The sequence below is a fragment of the Pseudochaenichthys georgianus genome, chromosome 22, assembly GCF_902827115.2.
Source record: "Pseudochaenichthys georgianus chromosome 22, fPseGeo1.2, whole genome shotgun sequence".
Taxonomy (NCBI): Eukaryota; Metazoa; Chordata; class Actinopteri; order Perciformes; family Channichthyidae; genus Pseudochaenichthys; species Pseudochaenichthys georgianus.
The window spans coordinates 6204061-6225672 of record NC_047524.1 but is presented as its reverse complement, the minus strand read 5'-3'; the positions used below and the strand labels follow the sequence as shown (position 1 = coordinate 6225672).

Genomic DNA, 21612 nt, shown 5'->3' with positions numbered 1-21612 from the left:
AATGTACACTTGTGGCTGGTTTATTGATATTATGACATCCTGGTGCTTTCCTAGGGCTTATTGGCTTGTTAAAGGGGGGTTTTCTTGCTTTTTCCATGGCTGCAGGGAGGGGTTAAGCACTGATTGATTTCCAGACGGAGCCGCCATAGTGCATCACGTGGAGCAGAGGAGGAAAGCCCGTGGTAACCTAATAACGTCCTCCCCACAGCAAACGGCGATAAGTGCTTATGTAACGGCAATGACGGACTGTTTTATGAGTCAGCAGGGTACTGAGGCTGCTAGTGAAGGGACTGAAACCTAATTTTGTCCCTGTATTGTTTTCTCACATAAAAGCTTTTTCCTCCTTTTTCCGTCACTGGGAAAATCCAGACCTTTGTGCTTTATCTGAGCGCTCGCCTCGGCTCCACAGGCATGTGTATTAAAACCTTATCAGCGGATAACTTCCAATCCCTGTTCAATGAGAGCATTTAGACTCGCCTCTCGACATTTTTTCTCACTTTTAGAAAAAGGGTCTCTCTTCTCTTGGCTTTCGCATTTTCTAGTTTCTAGTCTAATGCGATACTATATTAACCACTCATTCTTAGTGGTTATTACTTGTGATCTTTATTTCAGAGTTTGCACCATCACTATTGAATGCTCTGTTGATGAGAGCATGTACGGTGGCCCTGAAGTGCAAGACAGCAGCATTTCAGAAAACTCCACAGCATTTCAGAAAACACCACAGCATTTCACATTGGACGGAAAGGGTATTCCTGACGGTACGTCCACACAGCAGCTTTTCAAAAATCTTGAACATCTTGGAGCTGGGCGTGTCTGACAGCTTGGGGATTTTTTGCGAGCAATGCGACCAACAACCAATCACATGAATCTCCCGCCCCCGACATACAAAGCAAAAAACCCCGGGGATTTTATGCGAGCAATATATATATATATATAAACTCCCCAAACAGGCGAAAACCTACCAGTTTCACCCACTGTCTCTGCCACCTCCCTCCATGCCTGGTTCCTCTGGTTCTACTGTCAGATTTGCATAAACGTGTTTGATTGGCTGGCGCTTCCAGCTCAGCTTCAAAAGTTGAACATTGCTCAACTTTGAAATCCTGGACATCCTGGAAATCTTCGCTTCGCTCCCCCACAATGCAGTTCGGCGAAAAGCGAGGCAAAGTGACGTCATCCCCATTCAAAGTCAATGGGCAGAGAAGCGTTGGAAGCGGTGGAAGTTTCTTCTGAAGCTGCTGTGTGGACGTACCGTTAGGGAGAACACTTCTTGTTTGTGATTGGACAGAGCCAGCCATAGAAGCACTGCTGTGATTGGTTGTTTTTGCTGCCAGTCAAGAAATGACGCTGCGTGATTGGCCCAACACATCAGCCGTTAGCTGTTAGCACACACTCAGAGCTCACACCTCCTCATATCTGTTCAGAAACTGGACAAAAGTTAAACATGTACAAAACATGTCTATGTCATTGTCTATGTCATGGTGAATACAGTCGCTGCTTTATTTATTTCTGTATGACGTTGTTGTGAGTGTGGACGGAGCAGCTACAGGTTAGTTTAGCCTGATCGATCCGATTCCGATATCCTGGAGTACGGCCCGCCCCCTCTCCAGCGTCTTGTTTGAATGACAGGAGTAAACACAGAATTAATGCTTTATTAATTCATGGTTTTTAAGGGGCTTATCTCCATGTAAATACTATGGTAGACCACCCAATATTCACATCGCTCTAATCGCTCGAGTTTCACCGCGGCTGTCAGCTGTGTTTGCTCCTGTCATTCAAACAAGAGGCGCTGGAGAGGGGGCGGGGCGTATCTCCATGTAAATCCTACGGGAGATACCAACTACAACAAAATGAACATATTTGACCGTGATTTAATTATAATACACGTTTCAAAGTGATGCCGAAGCAACTACATACTGATAACGGTTAGTAAAAACCATGAATTAACGCTTTGACAAGTCTGCAGATAACGGAACTTACACACGGCGGCGTGCGTTGCCGCTTGGCGGTGGGCGTGTCTTGAGCTTGGGGAGTCAACGCGAGCAACGCGACCAACAACCAATCACATGAATGTCCCGCCCCGGACATACAAAGCAAAGCATTCATGCTACATCCATGCTGGCTAAATATACTGTCTATGCTTGCTAGCTATTCATTCTGCCACCTCGCCCCATGCCTGGCTCTTCCGGTTTGTATCCCTGTATGTAAAGAGGGACTGGTCATAGAGTACCGGGTGATTCCCTACTGCCACGATAATTTTCTCCTCAATTTGACATATGGGAAATAACTGCGGTCTGGCTCTCCCAACATACACGCGGTTTGATTGGCTAGCGCTTGTACTGTCAGATTTGCATACACGTGTTTGATTGGCTGGCGCTTGTACTGTCAGATTTGCATACACGTGTTTGATTGGCTTGCGCTTCCAGCTCAGCTTCAAAAGTTGAACATTGCTCAACTTTGAAATCCTGGACATCCTGGAAATCTCCCAACATGGTTTGATTGGCTAGCGCTTGTATTGTCAGATTTGCATATGCGGGATTTGATTGGCTGACGCCTCCGTCGAGGCGGCAAAAGTAGAACATTGCTCTACTTTTGCAGCGAGCACCGCGAGAGAAGCTACGCTTTGCTCCCACAATGCAGTTCGGCAAATCGTGACGTCACCCCATTCAAAGTGAATGGGCAGAAGCGTTGAAGCGGCAACGCACGCCGCCGTGTGTAGGGGCCGTAAGACGGCAGGCGAAAAGCTTTTAAAATGTGTTTTTTCTGAATGGAATCGGATCCATCAGGCTAAACTAACCTGTTGCTGCTCCGTCCACACTCACAACAACGTCATACAGACATAAATAAAGCAGCGACTGTATTCGCCATGACATGTTTAACTTGTGTCCAGTTTCTGAACAGATATGAGGAGCTGTGAGCTCTGAGTGTGTGCTAACGGCTGATGTGTTGGGACATAGTTAGCTGTCGGGTGTTGACCAATCACGAAGCGTCATTTCTTGACTGGCAGCAAAAACAACCAATCACAGCAGTGCTTCTCTGGCTGGCTCTGTCCAATCACAAACAAGTGTTCTCCCTAAAGGAATACCCTTTCCGTCCAATGTGAAATGCTGTTGTGTTTTCTGAAATGCTGTGGTGTCTTGCACTTCAGGGCCACCGTAAGCATGCTTTTAAATGCAAATACAGATCATTAAGCTACATTTGACATATATTTATTAAATGTATTTGTATTCAGATTCCTTATTGCATGGAATTGTTAAAATTGTTGTGGAATTGTTAAATGTATTTGTATTCAGATTCCTTATTGCATGGAATTGTTAAGGGAATAACCGTTGCATAAAACACGTTTCACCCAGACATAAAATGGAACAAATCAATAAAACATCACAATAATGTTCAAATAAAATACATTTCCAGAATGATATCCTATTCTCAGAGCTTGTTTCTGTCCTAGTAGGTTGCCAACATGAACATAATATCTTAAGAAGTAGATAAAAGATCATTTTGTTTACCATTTTCTATAATGTTATGTTATCTTTTCTTTTGGTATGTTGTTTTTTTCCCAAGATACACATTCTGAATCTTGGCCTATTAATATTCGTTCTTATTAAGATCAATTAAAGGTTTAGTTTGTAAAATACACATGTCAATATAGACTTACACGAAATACATTTTTACTAGTAACATTTTATTTCTTTAAGGTCATTTTTCTTGCAAAGATGTCAGGAAAGGTTTCAGCCTGTTAAATATAGAAATGTCCTTCCTATCTTGTTTAATAGCATAGTATAGTGAATGTGTTTAGGTTTCAGACTGTAAAGACTAAACATTCAAAGATATTACCTTGCCCATGACAATGTTTTTCAGTATTTCCTGACATTTTATAGAACAAACCATTAAACTCATAATCTAGAACATAATCATCAGATCAATCTATAGGGGAAATATTTGTTTACAGAGACAAAAAAATGACGTTTTAATTCAAATGTGAAACTGTACTTCTTGTTTTGTTTCTCCTCAGACGCTGACGACTCTGGCTGTGTGTTGCTGAACACGTCAAGAAAGGTAAGCATGAATATTCATTAAATAAATAAAATATTATTACAATAAGGTGATTTCTGGCTGTCAGGGCACTTGGCACATTGTCGATAATGAGTGCAGCCACCTGTCAATACAGTGGATCTCCAGTCAGATCCTAGTTACCCTGTAACATTTTTACTTCAGTAGCAAAATGATGCACTCTTCAGCTCAAATCTAGTAGGATAGATAACAAAGAAGCACACAGTATTGTATACAAGCTCCTACATTGTTTTTTTTCTTCATTTGAACCTATAAAACAGTACCTTGTACACAAGAAAAGAAAATCCATCCCCTACAAACTAAATGCCTTCTTTAAGAGGAAATATTATGCTCATTTACATGTTCATATTTGTATTTTGTACCTATACCTTTACATGCTTTAATTTAAAAAAAAGGCTATATTTTCCTCATACTGCCTGTGCTGCAGCACCTCTTTTCACCCTCTGTCTGAAACCAGAGCCCAGTCAAAGTCAGTAACTGAAGCTAAAGTTTAGTAAGTTAACTTTAGTAGTCATGATTACCATCCGATACCGAGACCCAGTCTATTTCTTATTCTCCCCTCACACTGTAACAGCTCACAGCTCCACAGTGCACAGCTGAAGCATAGCGATGTCTGTTAAAAACAAATCAAATTGTATGTAAAATATAGTTGACGTCTGGATAGCTGTGCTGTCAGTGTGGATTTCTTCTGTGATACTGCTGTCTGCTGCTGTTTATTTTTTCATGCCACTCTGCTGGTTGCTCGCTCATTTTGTTCCATGTTAGGAGCCGATTCCTTTAGTGTTTCGCCAGAGGAAATATCAGGATCATAATTCTTTTAATAACGCTTCTGAATCCAGACTGCATGTGCTGAGCAGAGGGCCTAGATTGTATTTGTTTTAATCTGATCAAGCAAGGTTGTAAAATGGCAGTTAAAATTGACTGGTGTGTGAATTATTGGCTCTTGTAAACATTTCCCTTACGGTTTAATTTATTTCAAACGGTCTGCAGATTCTCACTCAGTGTGTCTTTGCTCTCTGGCCCTGAAGAGCCTCAGTCCTGTGGCGGTATTTTAAAGTGTGCGCACAGTGACAGGACTTTAAAACAGGTGTCCTCTGCCTCTGGACTTTTGCAATTTAGATCATCCAAATTTCAGGGCTTTCCGGGGTCGACCAGGCAAGACGAGTAACATTAATCAAGCTGATGAAAATCGGCAGACAACTATTTTTTTAAGTCAGCCAAGAAAAGGAAGGGGTTACTCGGGTGGAATATTCCGAAAATGACAAAGGCAATTTTGGTGTGATGTTGTTAGATAGGAAGGAAATTAAAACTCATAGGATGATGCTTCTCACTCACCGCAGCAATATCTGTCTTACTTATCTGTCTAGAAGCCACACATTCAGCGATATCTGTGAGTTGAGGGGATTTATTAGTAAACCAATTATCAATAGGAACTATACTCGGGATACAATGGAAATATGCAGCTATGTAAATCAACCACATGGTCCTTGAGTATCTGATTAGTCAAAAAAGCAAATGACTGGCTGCAGCTTCTTAAATCCAAGTGATATGCTACTAAATCATTTTGAGTTTCAGAGTGTTTGCTTGGACAAAAAATACAATTAAAGATGCACTTTTTGACAAAACGTGTTGGCATTTTGACTATTTACTAATGGAATAATTAATCAATGAATTTAGGCAACAGTCGGTGGATTCATTGATAATGAAAAGAGATATTAGTTGCATCCCTACCTTTGTATATTTCCCAGTCGAGACATCACAGCTTCACATCACAAGTGAGCATTAAAGACAGACTTAATGGTGTAGAGTAAAGTGAGAATTTGAACCGGCTCTGATTTGTTATTATTTTCCAAGTAGATTTAAAAAATGTAAAACTATCCAATAGGGGTAGGAATCACCAGGCTCCCCACGATACAATACTATCACGATACTCAAGCCACAATACAATAGTATTGCGATCCTTAAGCCACAATACGATAGTATTGCGATACTACGATATGCTAAGTATTGCGATACAATATATTGCGATATTGCAAATCACATGGGTCATATCCATGTCCGTCTTCCCTTCCTGGTTAAAAAAATGTATTTGCAATATGAATAGTTTATGTAAATAACCCAATTTGTGTTATTTGAACCTGAAAAGGAGATGGTATTGTTTGTTACTTTCATTGCAATTGTCTTAACATAACTTCCTGTTTTATATACGACCATCTTTCGGAGGGATATGCTACAGTTTATATTCAAAAATAAAAATATGAAAAAAGTTTATATAATAAAATATCGATACTTGGCATCCGTGTATCAATACAATATTGCCACGCAAGGTATCGCGATACTATGCTGTATCGAGTATTTCCCCCACCCCTACTATCCAACATACTTTGTTACCAGCAACCATTTTCTAGTTTCTAGTCTCATTGTACTCATATAACGAGTAATATGTATGTGTAATATACATGTACAACAAGCCGTTTCTTGCACTACAGATGCACCCCACGGTTCAGGGAGTTTAGAGCAGCACCCAGAGGGCATTAGTTTAAACTGGTGACCAAAGCTGTCAGATTTCACTTTGTTGTGCCTTGTTCCTGTGAACAGCGTGTCTGCTTCTCTTCACTAATCTCCCCATTCTGTTTACACTCCTGCCTGTTTTTTTATCTCCTCCTGGTTTAAAAAAAATCTATTTGACATGGTCACATCCTCACTTACCTGTCTATGAATCTATTTTTTGAAGTGGTTTAAATATAGAATACATTTTTGATGTGGTGATGTTTCTGCTACAGCGGCATACTTTTTGCTTTCTTACTCAAAACTTCAGGAAATAATTCCCCAATGCTTTCTCCAGCAGATACTGTGCGGACCTTAGTGCGTATGACTAAAATGTATCTTCAAATCTTCCCAAATTAGCTTCAATTCACACCTTTTGAATCACTTGACCGGAAGAAAAACTGAACCAAAACCCGAGACATGTAGCATACGAACACAGGACAAATCAAATGTATTTATAGAGCCCTCTACACAAATATCTCCACAGACTTTGAGATATGGATTCTTTTTGTGCTTGTTTTATTTTTAAAAGAACAGCAGGGAACCCACTCATCTTCAGAATTTCTGTCAATCACGCGATCAATGAAATCGAGGAGCGCTGGGTGTCCGGGCTCTTAATCGAGCTGTGTTCTTCTCAGGTGGTTCTCAGACTCCACTGGTGCGATTTAGTGAACTTTGGAGGGTGGATGCATCGTTCCATGTTTTCAAAAAGGACAGTATTTGGCTCAGAGGGGGTGGTGTAGATCAGGGATGGGCAAATGGCGGCCCGGGGGCACACTTTCACACTTTTGGTGTAGGCCCAATCTGTGATACTTTTGACTTAAAAGTTTGGTTTTAACACTTCCTTTCAATCTGCTGTACTACATAAAGACAACAATAATCTTTAACCTACATTGGTGATTTTGGTAGACTGAGTCCAGGCGCCCACATCTCTAATTGTAATCACAGCTGGAGCGGTGTGTGGGATTGTTGACATCTTCCTGAGTAGCTTGCTTAACGATCAATGGGATAACTTGGCAGGCACTTTACTTCTTTATTGTGCTTTGTGTTAACCCTCGCTACGCATTTTAATTACATGTTACATCCCCTCCGATGATACTGACTATTTAGAACTGACATTTTTTAACAGGAGGAGGTCAGACTGTACTGCTAAACTCGCACACAGACGATAATAAATTCTGATCTGCCGGAAATCCAAGTAATCCTCTTGACAGCAAGATCTTTCAAACCTTTGTCAAACTGAAATCAATAAAACACGATCTGACTAAAATGTTTCCTGATAATGAGATTACTCAAGGTTGGCCAATCTTTTTAAGGAATATTATTACATTTGTCCAGCGTTTATAGCATTTATTTTATAGTACTGAAAAGTGTTAAGTGACGTGCTCCTTAAAAAAATGTTGGCTAACTACAGTTATCTCTAGAGATACATGTTTAGTAGACTCAATCTCCAATATGCAATATCAGAGACAGCACAGCCATATAAACACTATTTAGAAAACAAATATTGTCTTAGATTTTGGATATTGTTATATTTGTCAGAGAATATTTTAATCCGATCTCTTTGTGTCTAGAGGTTCTCAGCTTTTCTGAGAAACTGTTCAATTACAAAGATATGCTTTTTCGTTAAGTCGCATATGCTCCTGCCTGTAACTTGAGGAGGACACAGGTCAAGAGGTCCTCTGCCTTCCTGTGGGGGAGAAGTTTGGCACAATGTGAGTTTGTAATACAAACGGGTCTTTGTTCCAATGTCTGGTAATGATTAAGATAGGAAAGGCAGGTTTTTAGGTCCCTCCTTTATGGATATACAGATCCACTCTTTGTCTTCAGAGTTTGCTTGGTTGGCTCACATGAAAAGTGTGATATACTTTGTGATCTCTCCGGCCGTATTATACTCTCAATAAATAACAGTGTTTGACTAAAGCCGCTCCAGCTTCCATCCTTTCCTGAGCCTTGGCTCTGCATTGCTGCACATAAGTTTCCATCACAATATTTCATGTAGTTTTGTCCTGGTTTTGAATACTTAATAACAGTAATGTATTGAGATGTTCTAGAATTAATCATAGTTTTATTATTCTTCAAGTATTTTGTGAATGCACCAATAGTCAATTATACATTATTGTAATATTGAGGTAAAACGGTCATAAAATATAATTATATTTTGTAATTTGTCCACATCCCTCAGCCCTATTTCAAATACATATTAGACAGTAATTGTCTTTTTAGAGCTAACTAAAGACACAACAACACAAATCTATGAACATATGTAAATATGTATAAAATATGTATATCCTATATACACAGTCAACCGACACATTTACACATTGAGATAAAAAAAAAACACAACAATCAATATATACAAAATAACAGTCACTTCAATATCAATATCTTTGGTGCAAGATTGTCCATCAAATGTGCATTTATTGCAGATTGTCCATAGCAGCATAAAAAGTGTCGATCACTCTGTCTGTAAACACAAACTGAGTAAGATTGACATTAAAGTTGACTTTGACTTCAAACACCATCAGACGTTGAACAATTTGTATCTTTCCCGCAGTATGTGAAGCTGATGAACTTCGAGGAGGAGATCCGGGCTCACAGGGACCTGGACGGCTTCCTGGCGCGGGCCACCATCCTGCTGGACGAGACCGCCGCCTCGCTGGACGACGTCCTGAAGAGGATGCTGCACAGCGTGGGCCAGGACAGCAACGCATCCGAACCCACCTGCAACTTCGAGGAGGTGATGAGCATGCTGTTCACTGACGCCGGAGCGCAGGAGGTCAACGGTAAGCAGATAAACCTGTCAGCGTGCATGTAGAATCCAGCATGAGGGAAAAAGGGATACATTCAACTCTTTAGACACAATAAGACAGAACTTTTACCATCAAGGCACCTGACCTAAAAACATCTGAAGTGTGCACATGTCAACACCTACCTGAAAATTAGCTTCAGCTCAGGCCCGGGAGCCCATTTGTCAGATTGACTCGCGAATGCTTCAAGAAGCTTTTAAGACCCAAAGGAGAGTTTGTGATGTTTGAAACGAGGCTGTCCATTTGCCCCGCGGCTTTTTGAAGTGGACACAAATAAAGCTCAATGCGCTGAATCCTGTTGGCAGCCATTAACATGTGCAGACATCAAACATTTCACAGTGGTTGTGCTACATTAATGCACAAGCATAAGATACACTTGGTTTTTATTTATTTAACAAAACCAGAAAAAACATCGCAACATATATATTTTTTAGAAAGGAATCCTGTCTGTCCCCAAACCTGGTAGTAGTTCAATATTTGTCCAGGTAATTGTAAAAAAAATTGAATGTGAATTAAAACAATCTGGGACTAGAGCAATAGAGGGAACATCAACACTTTTTTGGATGTCTTAAATATTTGCAAATAATCCTCTCGTATAAAAGCAGTTATTTACTTAATATCATATCAATTGAACAATATTTTTGTTGTAATTTAATTTATATTAAAACAAAATCCAGTGTCCCTCCCCCCCCATTCCAGGTAGTAGTTCAATATTTTTAAGATAATTGAAAAATATTTTGGGTTATTCTTAAAAAAAAATGCAACATGGTTCCATTTTAAGATTGCAAAAATAATGTATTTGCGAAGATTGAAACATTTACCAAAATAGTTTGCACATTTATACACATTAATCTTCCTTTCTGGAAAATGTTGTTTATTGTACCTAAAATGTTACAACATTTTCGAGATATAATATGCTAGACTCTATGCTCACCTTGCTCTCTTCTAATGCATACATTCCTAATAAAGTGCACTTTAGTTTCTCTATTTCCCAGCCTGCAGACCCCTCTCACATTAAATCACTTGAGAGCAGGTCCGTTGGCTGAGCAGCAAAGCCTCTTGGTTAGTAGTAGGTACAGTAGGCATTCTTTTAAAAATGTTTATCATGGTGCCACTCTTTCTTGTTGACATCAATCAATAATAAAACCAAAAAATTATTAATTTGAGAAGGTTGAAAACAGCTAGGGTAATTCTAACACATACATTTCCTATGAAGGGCCATATCGTTTCTGCAGGTTTGGCGATCATTTCCCAGCCTGCAGACCCCTCTCACATTAAATCAGTCTCTTGAGAGCAGGTCCGTTGGCTGAGCAGCAAAGCCTCTTGGTTAAGGCGGATCTCCTCAGCCCATTAGAGAAATTGCGTTTCCTGCCGTTATAAGAACATGTTGAGGTAATGGTGGTGTCGGGGCTGGCTGTCATGTATCTGCCTCCGGTGTTTTCCTGTCGCTCTGAGCTGGTGTGCGCAGTGGCTGATGGTTAGTCGGAGGTGGGTGGTGTGTGACGCTCAACTCTGACAGATTGGGGAGGTGATAATTGACTTCTGTCATCGATCACTCACTTAGCTTTTCAAATGGCTCTCTGAGACTCTCAAGCTGTGGTGACTGAGGCTACTTCACTGTTTCTCTCCCGGAATACCCCACTCAGAGGCAAAAGAAGAGACCTTTTTTTTCTATTTGAGGCTGCCATTTTAACTTAAAGGCTTCCTGCACACTGGGCTGTCTGGAAATGTTTTCAAAATCAATTTGAGCATTCAGCAATATCTGGAGGTTTTACTACATTTGGAAATTCTATAAATCAGAATCAGCAACAGGTTTATCACCAGGTAGGTTTACACGTACGAGGAATTTGACTTGGTGTCGTGGTGCATACATAAAAGTAAAACAATAGTTAAAAACACAGGTAGAGAACTAGAACATTAAAAATATAGTAAAATATAACGGTAGGGCAAAAAACACAGTTTCGCAATTATTTTAACTGAAATTGCAATTTGCAATAAGGACTGCAGATAGAAATGAGCTATTAGCTCAAATCTGGCATAATTCATCTCTTCTCTTTCCGGAGTTTAATGTATTTGTATGCATGGTCCTTGTTGAAATAAATACATTTCAACATACATTTATAACTCAGGTTAATAGAGTAATTCATTGAAACATATATTTTTAAGAGGCATCACATGTGTTTTATGAGTCAGTAAGTTCTGATATGTAGGTCGAGATATCTCTACAACGCCACACTATTTAATTAAAAATGGTATTTAAACACATATTTAGCTTTTAACATATTGTGCTTCCTGGTTTTTTTAATAGTGCACTAGTCCAGATTGGGATTCTGATAGCATTCATATTTATTGTGCAGCCATAGTATAACACATTGTAAAACAAAGGAAAACACTTTATCATGAAAATTAATTGAGTGATAGTTATAAAACAATGTTTGCACAGCGATGTCTAAAATATTTCCAAATGATCAGTAATAGTAGGTAATCACATACATCCTTATCAAAGTGCTAAATTAGATTAATAGTCCTAGTTTTCATAAACCAATATCGTGCAACAAAAAGTCGGTGAAATGCATGGGCTGGAATAGGGATGTAGGGAATAGTAGATGGAAATGTGGTGATAATTAATTACGAGAAGAATGATGTAACAGCGCCACACTTATGCAGCAAATAATGACGGCAAAGATGAGCTGTAGCTATTGAATAGTATCTAATTATGGATTTAACAAACAGAATTATTTACAGAATGAGCAGAACAAAAAGGAAGAAATTAGGTTACATTATCAAATATGCATTCATAATAGGTCTTTTTTTCAAGCTATTGTTTGGTGTTTTTAATTATTTAATAGGAACATGCACCACTTCAAAACATTACAAAGCATTACTCATTCTCAAATCCGTCCCTCCAGTATTTTGTAATGAGTTCCCTTCACTGACAGTGACATGTAGGACACCTGAATTAAAATCAAGAACATTCACACATGTCAGGATGAGGGGGGGGGGGGGGGGAGGTAAGTATGTTATCAACAGGACATATCTCTTCAGGTATTAATTTCTGCCGTATCTACGCTCACTCTGCTGCAGCGATATGGCTGGCTCATTTGGAGTGTAATACTGTACAGCTGAGAGATAAAGAGAACAGGGCCGAGATTATAACCGCCACAGAGAGAACGGAGAATTACCCGAATGAAAAAAGATGAAAAGCCCTCAGAGATAATTAGCCCTGCTATAACTTGTGCAGACTCAAGCTGTTTCTTTTTGGGTTCACTTTTGTCTTGGGATCCAGAGATGGCTACAACACATTGTTCAGCGGGATAACGAACAGCATTGCTGATGATGCAATGCATTAATAATACGAGCCAGTGGAGAAGCAATGGGATAATACACCACATCCATAATTACTAGTCTGCTTTATGGCCCCACAACGTGACAAAGAAGTACTTGTGTAACTATGCAAATGTGATTATAATAAAACTAACTGTTTACTTACATTGAGCTAAATACTCCCAAACCATGGTTATGTATGATCATCTACAAGATGAACACTAAATATTATATATTTCTTAATTTGAAATGACAGATTACAGGGAATTAATCATTTACAGAATATTAGAAAACATTAAGAAAACATCATCCTTATCATAGCTACTGCAAAACGTAGTTAAACTAATGGGAAAATGAAATTAGTTTCAATACTCCTCAAGATTGGTTCTGTATTTTACTGTAAATCAGATTAAATAAGACTTTTTTTTTTTTTTTAAATATTACAGATTACAGGGAATTATTTATTTACAGAATATAATAAAATATAAAGACATTATTAACTCATCATCTGTCTCTTTGATTTGTTTATCATACATATATATATAAAAAAGATAAGAAAACGTTTAAAATTCTCCGGACACAAAAATAACTTTTACTAACTCTAAGCCGGCCTCTAAAAAAAACGTCCTGCTTTAAGATCCTCAGTAACTATTCAAACCAATAAATGATTACGGGACATTGAAGATGATGACAGTGCTTACAATAGTGATGAGCGCCTGCCTCAGAATGACTAATCGTCAATATGTCAGTAATGATGTTTAATTGTGTTTCCCTCTCTTCCTCCTTGATGCTGTTAGCGGCTACCGTGCTACATGCCCCACTGATTGTGGGCCCTGTTTGTGATGACTGTACCATAATTTCTCCCTAAATTGCTGTCACCTTTGATCGATGTCACCCGCTTTCCACTTTGCCTCAATTTGCATAATCCTCCTGATTTTTTTTTTTTTATGCCAGCTCAAATCAGACTGAAAAACATTCACATCAATTCAAAGCTGTAGAGGAAAGAGGGGGATCTCTTTTCCTAAAGAAAAATGCTTAACAACCTCTTAAAAAAACCTTTACCTGCAATAACACACATTTGATGATCCTTAATATCACATACAACCTGTTTAGTGTACTAAAAGTATGCATCTGTTGAAGCACGAGGATAATTACTTTCCAAACATACTTTATGCTGATGCATGCTCATCGTCTGACAGGAGGAACTCTGAATATTCTGCATATGATTAATTTGTTTCACAGGGAAAAGGTGCGGTGAATTCCTGAATCAACCCACCATGCCTTCTCTGTTATAATAACATATCTTTTCCAGGCCGGCGGCATGACTTTTCACCGTGAAAATCTCTCTGTAGCGTTCTGCGGGAATGATCAGAATACTAAATTGGTGACATTATTTAAAGCTCTTTTGCCACGTTGAAAAAATGGTGGCCACACATGTCATTTTCTCTCGTCTTGATCTCTTCATTGACGTATGGTTTCTCTGCACACACTATCAGTGATAAAATCCCATTTTTGATAATAGCCTGTAGACGGTAATCAAGATAAGATCGCTCTGCGCCTAACAACCACGAGACATTGAGGGATTTTCTCTGGAAAATTATATTTAATATGCATGAGGTAAAGGAGGGCAGGAAATGAAGCTTCTGTTCAGCAGAGATATATATGTGCGTGCCTGTTAACCAGAAAGTGTGTTGATATGTGTGTGTGTATTTCAGTGTCTTCATTTGTGTACTATATTAGATTCTGGTCGCCTGTTGATCTGAAAAGGTGACTGAACTGACTCTGGTTTCTCCCCTTGGTTTTTTCTCCCTTTTTTCTCCACATGCAGACAAGTCTCAAAGTTTCGTTTTCTTTGATGATGGTAAGATGTGCTAATTGGATGTAAATGTCAGCATCAGCCGCCATGAGGCTGCAATCAGTGGTTTGCTTGTGTACCAATCACCATCAGTATGCCCTTTGTGTTCCCCTCCATGCTCGGGACTGGGTCGATCCATTGAGTCATCAAATGATTACAGACACCAGCAATCCGTCCTCTGTCACAGATATCGATGCCTCTTCAGATCTCCTCCAATCAACGTGACTCCTCTCTTTGTTCCATATTCATTTTACATCGATATCGTGATATGAGACTGGATAAGGTCTTGGATTTTGAATATTGTTAGTGTTTTCCTGGGTTCAACGGCTGCTCACTTGACTTGTAGCTTTACTTCGTTTTCTTTTCTTTTACATACATGGTCTATATATTACTGATGATCATTTAGCAATATTTAAAAATCTCCTTGTGTTTATTACTATGTTAGGGCATCGATGTCCAACCCCATATCGTTACAATTGATATTGAGGAATTTGGTCAAAAATAATGCAATGTTTTTCATATCGCCCATTTCATATCGCTCTGAGAATTCTTTGATTTCAAGGAGCCAACTTTTACCTTTTTAGTAATAGATATATATTTCCTTGGCTTTTTTGGGGAGATTATTTACAAATGTTTTCAAACTGGTCTCTCAATTACAATAGTACAAATTAAATCTTCTCCTTGTCTAATTATTTTATGAAAGCATCAATGTCCAACCCTACGATATCTTCACATTATCGCTATTGAGGTTAGAGATATTTCCTTGGCTTTTCCTTTTGGAGATTATATATTAGTTTTCAAACTGATCATAAAATGTGAATTTAGCTTTTACAAAACTTTCCTTTGATGTCATATCCATATGGGGCATTGGTTTATTTACCATCAAAGCAATTTGTTTCCATGCAAGCCAATAGCAGATAATGACAACCTCTTTACATAATAAGGATCCACAATCGACCCAGTCCTTGTGGCCCTCTCATTGTGATGTGACATCAGTCGTATGTGTGCTGCATGGTAATTGGCTGTGACGAATTCCTAATGTACAGTGCCTCGTTTGCCACTGCTGTATAGATCCTTCCTGTGTTCTAATCGCCTCCTTCAAAGTGCCCTCCACTCTCCACGCTTTGAAGGAAACCAATCATCCCCCCTTTGTGTGTGTGTATTCGCTGGAAGGTCTACCAATGGTTGCGATCAAAGTTAATCTTTAAGACATCATAAAATCATCGGGATTCACTGAGGTCTCCGTGCCCAAAGGCTCATGGCTGTTTCACACACTGACACAGAAACAAAGAACCTCAGTGTGTGTGTTGTACGTCTATCACTGTAGATTTCCCGCTGATGTTAAACTGGTGCGTCAACCAAAATAAATATTAACATCAGTGTTTTTGAACCGCTTTAGCGTAATTGATTTGTCTCTCTCTCTTGTTTGTGACAGAGTGGATTATCCACGTTTGATTTACAGACATTGCAATCAGTTTCCCCCCCCCTCAAACCAAACCGTGTGAATAATGCAGTAAAGAAAAATCCAACAAACATCCACAGAGATCAAAGGGGCCAATCCAGCCATCCGGTTTCGCCTCCCTCATATTTTTTCATCACTTTCCATTGAAGTTTGTCACATTTGATATGCGGCATCTGTGGTTTCTCTTTTCTCCCTTTCTGTGTATGGAAACCGGTGGTGCTAGCATTCCAAAAGCTGATGAAACTGTGCAGAAATCTTCCCTTAAGTGACACGTGTCAAATGTGCAAGTCTTAATTAGTCTGCCACTTGATCACATAAGAAACCTTACTCACACACTTCCCACATATTCATCGAGGAGAATGCAGGGCATTGAATTGCATTCCTTTCTATGAAGAGGTTAAAACTGACTTAACTCAGTAGGTTGGAATGACCTCTCACACAGAGAATATTGATCGTTTGTCTCCAATGTTAAGTCCTCCTATCAAATACATATTTATTTATGGATGTTTTAACCTTCGCTGCACAGAAAGAAAATCCATGCATAGTTTGACAAACAATTAATTTGTTTCTCCAAACTCGCCTTGAATCTCAGTTGAAGTTGTGAAAACAAACAGGATTTTTACAATCTTTGCAACTACTGCAGAAGCGATTCGTCATCCAGTATTCATTTTTCACTGATTGATACTTTAAACCTCACGTACACTGTTGATGGAGTTGTCAACTTTTATGAGGAAAAATGTTTCTCATATTCATGGCAGATAGAAAAACAAAATTAAAAATGTAATCGCAAAACTCACAACTCTCGACCTAACTATTCATTCAGTCGTTTTGTGAAAGCTTGCCACGCTTAGTGATAGTGATAGTCAACCCTGAACACCTGCATTCATGCTTTGTTCTGGCGGTTGAATTATTTCTAATGCTGAATCTCTCTCACTTAGAAACACAACATGAATTGCCCCAGAAAGATATTGAAGTATGAAGGCTAGCAGTGTGAGCTTCTCTCTGGTGGTCTGACATGTATCCTGTTGATATGGAAGACCACAAAACCCCCTCGCACATTTATGCTTCTGTCCCCCATATCTTCACCTCTCTCACTTCTCATCACATTTCACTCTTCTCTTTATCTTTTGATCTTTTCTTTTGTTCTGTTTGCATGGCCCTCTCTTTCTACCCCTCCCCTCCTCTCCTCACTGACGTCAATAAGAAATTGGATGGTTTTTGATTATTACATGGCTGTCAGGCTTACTGCTATTAATTGAATTGAATCCCAATCCATCTCCTTTACTTCTCCATCCCTTCCCTCCCTCTCTGTCTCCCTCTCCCTTCTTATTTTCACTCTCATTTTCCTTCTTGTTTGTTCTTTGTTTTTGTTATCATTTTTCTCCCCCCTTCATTCCCTTGGTGTTCCTTTGCCCTGCTTGCATTTCCTCTCTCTCAGTTGCGTGTCTCCTCCTTCTCGTGTCTCAATGTTTCTTCCTTTTCCTCCCGCTCTCTTTCACCCTCACGTGCCAGCTTTCCCTTCCTCTTGTCATTTCTCTTTCTCTACAGGCTTCTTTTCATCCTTTTTATATACCCCTCGTACTCTTGTCTCCCCCCTCTCTCTCTCCTCTCTGATGCTGGCTCTCACTCCTTGAGCACTGTGATACTGTTGTCATGGTGACGCCCATCATTTTCTGGCATGAATGGAGGACAGTTTATTGATGAGACGGCATGGTAAAAGAGAGAGAAAGAGAGGGTGATAGAGAGGAAGACAAAAACAGACGGAAAGAAAAAGGGGAAACCAGTGGCAGGGAACATCTGAATGATATGGAAATGATCGTCCCCGCTGCTCACCATACAAAACATTTCCACTCGGTAATTTTTTCAGTGCTGATGAGTCGAGAAAATTGCGAGCTGAAAAACGCTGAATCTTGTCGAGGGGTTTTAGGATAGTCGGGGGTTGCTGGAGAATATCCCCCCAAACACTATTATCCATCCCTGTGAGTGTGAGAAAGGAGATTCCTCTCTTATTAGGAAGCAGCGAGCTGGTTCCCCCGTGTGTCCCTAGCTGCCCGTGTTTAATGATTTGTCCTGTTGTATACATTGTCAGAATAATGTGTTTTTGTTCCATCTGCGAACACGGGCGTTGGTGTTATCCGGGGTTGGATGGACACTCATTAGTTTGTCGTTGCTGTGGTGTTTGCACACAGTGCAGACTGGCAGAAGCTATTAAAGCAGAAGGCGAGCTTGTTAGAAACTTCTGATGTAGACATCACATTGAGAGGCTTGGCACAGCAGATAGAGACACAGACTTCAATCGAGGGGTTTTAGGCATTCGGCTCACATCATTAGGCTGGATGAAGAAATCAGAGCCAGTTTTATATATTTAAAGCATAAATGCGGTAATGCATGTGTACATGTTTAGGATAGTTTAAGGCAGCTAACAATCATTTCTTGTACGAGAAGGATTTAACAGTGTAGCAGAGAATAAGAACATGTGAGGATAAACTGGACTGGAGGTGGATCTCATCTGACTTGTGTTTGACCTCTGACCTTTCCCTTACAGTGCACCTGCTGTCAGAGACGATCCAGGGAGCTACAGCCACCGCCACCGGCATCCAGTACCAGCAGTCCTGGCTCTGCATCCTGTAAGACATCATGTGTCCGTTGAAATATTGATGTAATACAAGAGGTTAACCAACAATAATCAATCCAGAATGTTTGTGAATTTATAGATGTATTCCAGCATCTCAAATGAAAAAACAATCTGCCTCTCCCGCTGTTGGTTACATTCAAATCAAATGGAATATTTGTGGTTTGAGATTTAGCTTGAGAAACAGTCTGGAGGCATCACATTTTCTTTTACAATTCATAGATGGATTAAATGGAATACATAATCAATTTATAATTGGTAAAGGGTTTTGGAATAAAATAAAACGTATTTTAATCCTGATAATATCAGTGTTTGAAGAATTGTTTGTCATTTAATTTGGAGGAGTTGTAGATTTGAGGAGGTAAAATCATTGATTTCCCTAAACATGAAAATTAAAGAATAGAAATAAAAAATTACTACTTTTTGAAATACTGTACATGGATTTATTTCGAAGTGAGAATATGTGAAGGTGGTAAAATAGTCATGTTTGAAAAAATGCAATATTTCTGTTGAACTGCAGGATTGAGTGTGGAAAGCCTCTGCAGAATGTGTGTGTGTGTGTGTGTGTGTGTGTGTGTGTGTGTGTGTGTGTGTGTGTGTGTGTGTGTGTGTGTGTGTGTGTGTGTGTGTGTGTGTGTGTGTGTGTGTGTGTGTGTGTGTGTGAAGGTGATCGCAGGCTCACCACGCACATTTAAATACTGTCTACCTGTTGCTGCGGAGAGAGAGAGAGAGAGAGAGAAGAGAGAAGAGAGAAGAGAGAGAGAGGTTAATATATGGAAATGAAGGTGAGGTGGGGCGGTGACATTTATAAAAACCTCTTCCTTCTCCCTCTGCTCTCCAGCTGCAACGTGAAGTATCTCCAGAGGCGTCACGTGTGCATCTCCCGCCTGGAGAGGCCACAAAACTGGGGGGAGAACTGCTGCGAGGTCCGCTATGTCATCCTGATCCTCGCCCCGTCCAAAATGGTAACTGCCGCCCCCCCGAGGGAGGAAATGATACGGGGGGATTTATGTCACTTTGCTGCATTACTGAGACATTTGAAGACCAACTTGTTTGGCATTTATTAATGTATATTCTTATATTCTTTACATTATCTACCGTTGTCCTTTTGTCCTTATTTATGAATTTACTTTTTAGTTCTTCAATTCATCACTAATAACGGGCTGTGAAGAAATGTTTCTTTTATTTCCACCGCCAGTCTTTTCTCTCATCTTAGCAGAAGTGTTATAGTCATGCAAAGTGTGTTAGCTGCAGGTGTATGGGTTAGTAAAGTCCATCTCACTGTAATCCCTAATTGATCATTTGCATACCCTCCTGCTTTCATCTACTGTAACTAAAAGGAACATGTGTATTAGTTCCAACTTTTAATGTTATTCTCCTCTTGAAGATTCTGGTCCAGTCTGCCACCTGTCATGAGTCCAATTACGTTTTGTTTGCTTAAAAGCATGCTCAGTTCTGCATGAAACTATTGAAGGGATAAGGATCACGATATTTCTGCGTTTGCATATTTTCACCCCCAAATTGTATGGCTCCATGCCTCTAAATACCTGTTGTGTTGCTTCCTTCAGGAAGACCATAATCACATGTTAGACACAATCATGTTGTGATGATGACAGTTTGGAAAATGGTTTTCGTAATTGAAACAGAAATGAACCACAGTATTTACATTACATGACAATGAAACCACAGAATGCTACTCCATTTATTTGAGGGGCTCTGTCAGGCTGTGTTATATGGGAGTAGTAACAGTGTAATTACGGTGTAATATGGGGGTCTTTTTGGTGTTACATGGGTGTAATATGGTTCTAATATTAGTGAAACGTTGATGTGATGACAGTGTAACATGGGAGTAATAACAGTGTAATAACGGTGTATTATGGGTTTAAAATGGATCTAATAACAGTGTAACCTTGGCAAAATAATAGAGTAATATAATAATAATAATAATAATCATATTTATTATAACGCTTTATCAATGACTCTCAAAGCGCTTTACTAATACACATTACACATACAGATCATACATACATGTAATGGTCATCTACTGTGGACAATACCCACCGGAGCAAATTCGGGTGAAGTGTCTTGCCCAAGGACACAACGCAGTGGGGCGGGAGCGGGTTTCGAACTGCAGTTCACCAACGCCCCCTTGATCTGATGATCAAACGCACAGACCACTGCGCCACCCGTCCCGAGCCCATATATAATATGGGCGTAATAACAGTGTATTATGGGTGCAAGGTAAAACATATCAAATCAATCACATTTCCAAAATAGTGACTGCCCATTTAAGGGTGAAAGAAATATAAATCTTAATTTTAGGTTCATTTGCTTCCAGTTTTTCTTGCGTATTATATTTCAATTCACTAAAATATAGGAAGTGCTACTGAAAGAGCAGCTAATCTGTCTGTTGAACTGAATCCAATCCAAAGCCCTCACAGCGTTTTGTGTGGGCGCGAGTGTCTTGGCCGTCGGGTCACTGTTGAGCAGTATTGCTGTTTCTCCTTCAGCCTCTGCTGTTGCCGATGGAGTGCCACATATCCTGTAATACCCATCTCTCCCATCAAAACATGAACTCTTTCTTCTTCCGATCAAACCACTCAACCCTTCTGTCCTCCACGGCTTCATCCTGAGCTTTTAACACACACACACACACACAGACACACACACACACACACACGCATTTCACTCTCCCATCTTCACATGGCACTGATTGTTGTTCCTCTCTCGATTGGAAACCTCCAATCCTACACCGTCTCTCTGCTGTAAAAAAGGGATTTATTCATGCTGTGCCTACTTTTAGTGTGGTATCCCCCACTAAGAACTCAATTTTCCCGACCCACCATCAAACTGTGGAACCACCAGGGGGCTGGAATGACCCTGGCAATCAGCGATGCTTCAGCTAACTGCA

The 21612-nt window shown here is 39.7% G+C and overlaps 1 protein-coding gene across 3 annotated transcripts in view; it reads left to right on the top strand.

Moving 5' to 3' along the window:
• The window catches only part of slc4a11 (solute carrier family 4 member 11), a 160957-nt gene that overhangs the window by 108830 nt on the left and 30515 nt on the right, over window positions 1-21612 (top strand). For all 3 annotated transcript variants that reach the window (XM_034112256.2, XM_034112259.2, XM_034112257.2), the window contains exons 4-8: window positions 4013-4056; window positions 9176-9404; window positions 14581-14613; window positions 18615-18696; window positions 19543-19666. In XM_034112256.2, the coding sequence (XP_033968147.1) occupies window positions 4013-4056; window positions 9176-9404; window positions 14581-14613; window positions 18615-18696; window positions 19543-19666 (512 nt within the window). The remainder of the gene's footprint in view (window positions 1-4012; window positions 4057-9175; window positions 9405-14580; window positions 14614-18614; window positions 18697-19542; window positions 19667-21612) is intronic.